Raw genomic sequence first — 4,832 nt, 5'->3', positions numbered from 1 at the left:
CAATAACTCTTCCTTCTGTAAGTTGCCTTGGTCATGGTTTATCACAGCAACAAAAAAGTAACTAACAAGGACAAAGGAGGTTTCACTCTAGGAATTCACTTATCTAAGGGTCCTGGATTCAGACTAGGAAAGTGTAAGCAGACCACAAATCAAAGCTCAAGTTAATACTCATTAAGAAGAATCTCACTGAAAGTCAGGCCTAGTGGTTCACACCCACAGTCCCAGCATTCTCAAGGCTAATAGAGGGGGATTCCCCAAAAATTCAAGGCAACCCTAGTCTTTATAGTGAGTTCTAGACCAGCCAGAGCTACACAGTGAAACCCTGTCTCAAAAAGAAAGAAAGAGGGGCTGGAGAGATGGCTCAGAAGTTAAGAACACTGGCTGTTCTTGAAGAAGACCCGATTTCGAATCCCAGCACGCACATGGCCACTAACAATTATCCATAACTCCAGTTCCAGGGGATCTGACAGCCTCTTCTGTCCTCTGCTGGCATTGCACGACATGGGTGCACTTACCTACATGCAGGCAATACACACGTACACATAGAAATAATAAATAATTTTTTAAAAAAGAAAAAAAAGAGAAAGAAGGGAGGGAGGGAGAAAAAGAAACTCATTGATAAGGTGTGAGTGACTCACTGGGAATACTAAGTTTCACTTACTAGTTGAATTGACACCTGAAAACCTTGGTGGTGAGCATGGTCAGTGATCAGTAGCAGGAGCCCATCAGAGGCCCCACCAACCACAGGAATAAAACAAAACCCCAAGTGGCTGAAGGAATGTGGGGTGTATATCAGCCCAAGCCACTCTGCACCAGGGACATCACTGGTCATGGGCTTCTTTTTCTCTCCTTCTGGCTTCATTATGAGGAGAAATCTGGGTCACTTCTCTCTCCTCTCCTCTGCTCTTCCCGTCCCTTTCTTTCCCTTCTTCAGGATCCACTGTGCCTCTGTGGGTTGTGGCTGTGGTTAACAGTTTCACATGTAACCTCCAGAATTCATGAATATAGAGGCATCATACCTTATGATGCCTTATGCCTTGTGACCTGATACATATGGATATATATTGTTTTGTTTTTTTAAAAATTATTTTCTTTTTTATTATTTTTATTTTATGAGTATGAGTGTATTGCTTGCATGTATGTACTTGTGTCATGCAATGCCCATGGAGGTCAGAAGAGGGTGTTAGAGTCCCCTGGAACTGGAGTTACAGATGGTTGTTAGCCACAATGTGAGTACTAGAAAATTGAAAAGACACCCATGAGATGAGAAAAAGAGGCTTTAAGGGAATGAGTGTAGGGAGGATAAGAAAACACGTGTGATGTAAACGTGGAAGGGGGAATCCTGGAGGTAGAACGGTATAGTGGGGTTGGGGGCTGGGGGACAGGGGAGGGGTGTGTGTGAGAGAAACAGTCAAAACTAAGTATGTCTGAAAATGCCATAGAGAAACCTGTTACTTTATATGCCAATTTACATTTTTTATTATTTTTATTTTATGAGTATGAGTGTATTGCTTGCATGTATGTACTTGTGTCATGCAATGCCCATGGAGGTCAGAAGAGGGTGTTAGAGTCCCCTGGAACTGGAGTTACAGATGGTTGTTAGCCACAATGTGAGTACTAGAAATCGAACTTGGGTCCTTTGCAAGAGCAGTCAGTGCTCTTAACCACTGAGCCATCTCTACAGCTCCCCCGCCCCCGGAAATTTAAAAATAAATTTAATGATCTAATTTACTGAACATCATGGATGAGCACAGCATACTTTAAACATGCTCAGAATACTTTTCATTCATTCATCTACAATTGGGTAGATTTGTCTAACATAAACCTTACTCTATAATTAAGTGCTATAGTCATGCAGTTTATTTAAATATTGTCCTTAGAGCAAAAGTCAGAAGTAAGTATGTGTAAGTATGCTTTCACACCATCAAAAGTTTGGAAATCGTAAACTAAGAACTGAGAACTACCTTGATTTGATTTTTCTCTCCCTTCTAGCCATCATCCTGACATTGGTATGTACTCTTTCTTTGTTTTTATTTATAAATTACTACTTCTTTATGAAATCACAACAATATATTGTGTTTTTACGCATATAAAAGGTACCATATTCTACATAACTTTCCAAGAGTTGCTCTTTTTCCATACAAGTTCTCAATGTCTGGCCCAGGCTGGTCTCAAACTCAAGTCATCTTCTTCAGATTCCTAAGTAGCTAAGACCACAGATGTGTACCTTTGTGCTTAGCATAAGACTTGCCTTTTCATTGAAAATTCCATTTGAGATGTATTCCTAAGGTGCATCTCAACGAAGGCTCTTCAGTCTAACTCCCACACTGATTGCATAAAATGATTACACCAGCTCATCTGTTCCCCAGTTGCCCGCCATGCACATTGCTTCCAAGTTTTCTCTGTTATAAACTATGCTAAAGCAATCATTCTTCACCATCTCTGTGTACCTTTTCGTTAATGTGAGAAATGCCTTGAGGTACATCCCAAGAAACAGAATTGCTGGGTCCAAGAGCAGGTGTGTCTTCAACTCAACTCAATCTTGAGAGTGTTCTCCATGTTCCTCTCTTTCCCACAATACATGCCTGCTCCATTTCCTGTATTCTTACTAGACTTCTATTGTTTTCCAATTTGAGGGATCTAAGAACTTGTTTCATGCTGTACAGCACCTTGCCTACTATAAGCTGAGCGCTCCTTTTCACGTACTCAACTCTTTGGGACCTTTTCCCCTGAATCATCAGCTAGTTGCTTTTTGGCTTTTATTTATCTATTTGGAGTGGTTGATCCTATTTTCAGATTCTAGGAATTGACACGAGGTGATATACTCTACTCTTTTTCCAGATAATGATTAGTCTCTTCATTTCAACGATACAAATCCTAACCAAATTGTTCTCAGAAACACATGGCTGAAGGCATTTACATTGTGTTCCTTCCATATTTACATTGGCAGTTAAACACCTTGTTGTTCTCTAATGGATTAGTTCTAAAATAAATCAGGACTAGGCTAGGAGCTGGTAACATTCGCAACATGGGAAAGGTTCTGAGATCAGAATAATATCACAGCCAGGCAACCTAGAGCACGGCCAGATCCCCTCCCTGACAGCCTGTGGCCTCAGCCCTGATACTGTTCTGTGCATCTCATTCCACCAACACTGCCCTTGTGGTAAGCTACCCATGCCCAGCTGCACCAGGAAGGCTTAGTGCCCCCATGTCTTTATCCAATAGCAAGCTGTCCTAGTTTTCTTTCTGTTGCTGTGATGAAATACTGCCTAAAACATAAGGAGAAAAGGATTTGTTTCATCTTACTCTCCCAACTGACAGCATACCTCTTGGGGAAGTCAGGCAGGAATTCAAGCCAGGAACCTGGAGGCAGGAACTGAAGCACAGACCACAGAAGAACAGTACTAACTGGCTTGTTCCTCCTCTGGCCTGTGCTTAGCCTACTTCTTATGCAACTCAGGATCACTTTCCCGGGGTGGAACCACCCACAGTGGTCTGGGCATCACTCAACAATCAAGAAAATGCCTCAAAGACATGCCACAGACCAATCTGAGAGTGGAAATTCCCTGTGCGGGCGCTCACATAGTTGTCTACCTAAGGGCAAATGGAACTCAAGGAGGCTGTACATCCAAGCACACTTTCATCTAATTCAGGTGGCAACTCAGTCTCTGAAAGTCAGAACAAAGACTAGAGCATTTGGTGTTGGTATGCCTCTAGTTTTCTCAGTGTTCCTGTAGCCTTTATAAGCAGTCCACATGCCAAGTATTTATGTCACACCCTTTTTACAGATTAAGAACCAGCATTCCTAGAGGTTAAAAAATATGCTAGTTTCTTTCTTCATACTCAGCTAGAAAATACTAAAGGCCAAATTCACTCCTAGGTGTGACAGACATGAAACAGCTCCTTCTCACTTCACCTCACTACCCAGAATGAGAAGCAATGAAAGACTGTGTCTTAAAAGAACCTTGGAAGAATGTGACTACGTCATCTCACTGCTCTTGAGCTCCCCGGTAAAGGAGGTGCGGACAGAACCAGAGTCTGAAAAGTCAGGCTCTAGAAAGCAACTTTCATTTCAGCTCAGACCGAAAGGTAGGTCAGGATCTTTTTCAAGTATTAAAAATATTAATAATAAATAGTAATGCCTGGAAGAGGTCATCTTCTGCTATTGCTTCCCACCTTCCCTTTGAGCTGGGGTCTCTCACTGACCCCAAAGCTCACTGGCTGACTAGACTGGATGGCCAGTGAGCTCCAGGGATCTGCCATCTCTCCTCTCTGAATCTCTTTCCCCTGTACCAGGGTAGGCAACTGTGTCTGGATTTTGTGTAGGCAACTGTGTCTGGATTTTGCACATGGGTGCTGGGATCTGAACTCAGGTCATGATAAAGGAGCTGGGGTCTCTCACTGACCCCAAAGCTCACTGGCTGACTAGACTGGATGGCCAGTGAGCTCCAGGGATCTGCCATCTCTCCTCTCTGAATCTCTTTCCCCTGTACCAGGGTAGGCAACTGTGTCTGGATTTTGTGTAGGCAACTGTGTCTGGATTTTGCACATGGGTGCTGGGATCTGAACTCAGGTCATGATAAAGGACAGCCCCTTTATCAGCTGAGACATCTCCCCAAGTCCCTATCATTCTTTCCAATCTGCTCTTTCCCTCTTTTCCTGCCTATATTCATTGCTAGGATCTAGAACTCTGCACATAGTAGACTCTCAGCAAAAGGTCTAGGCTAAAATTGCAAATTAAAGAACAGAGTACATAGCTAGTGCCCTGTTAGTGTAGACTCTCAGGGTCTTTTGTTGTATTTGGGGCATATCTACATGCCCTAAGGGATCTC

General features: G+C 42.8%; 1 protein-coding gene across 1 annotated transcript in view; it reads right to left on the bottom strand.

Annotated features, from left to right (window-relative positions):
* The window catches only part of LOC103745105 (TPA-induced transmembrane protein), a 38,894-nt gene that overhangs the window by 7,068 nt on the left and 26,994 nt on the right, over positions 1-4,832 (bottom strand). Inside the window, 1 exon segment of the mRNA XM_029570361.1 lies at positions 3,637-3,677. Within this exon segment, the coding sequence (XP_029426221.1) occupies positions 3,637-3,677 (41 nt within the window).

This window comes from Nannospalax galili, unplaced genomic scaffold (assembly GCF_000622305.1).
Source record: "Nannospalax galili isolate Female #2095 unplaced genomic scaffold, S.galili_v1.0 scaffold743, whole genome shotgun sequence".
Taxonomy (NCBI): domain Eukaryota; kingdom Metazoa; phylum Chordata; class Mammalia; order Rodentia; family Spalacidae; genus Nannospalax; species Nannospalax galili.
Note: the sequence above shows the minus strand (reverse complement) of the source record. Positions and strands in the feature narration are given on the sequence as shown.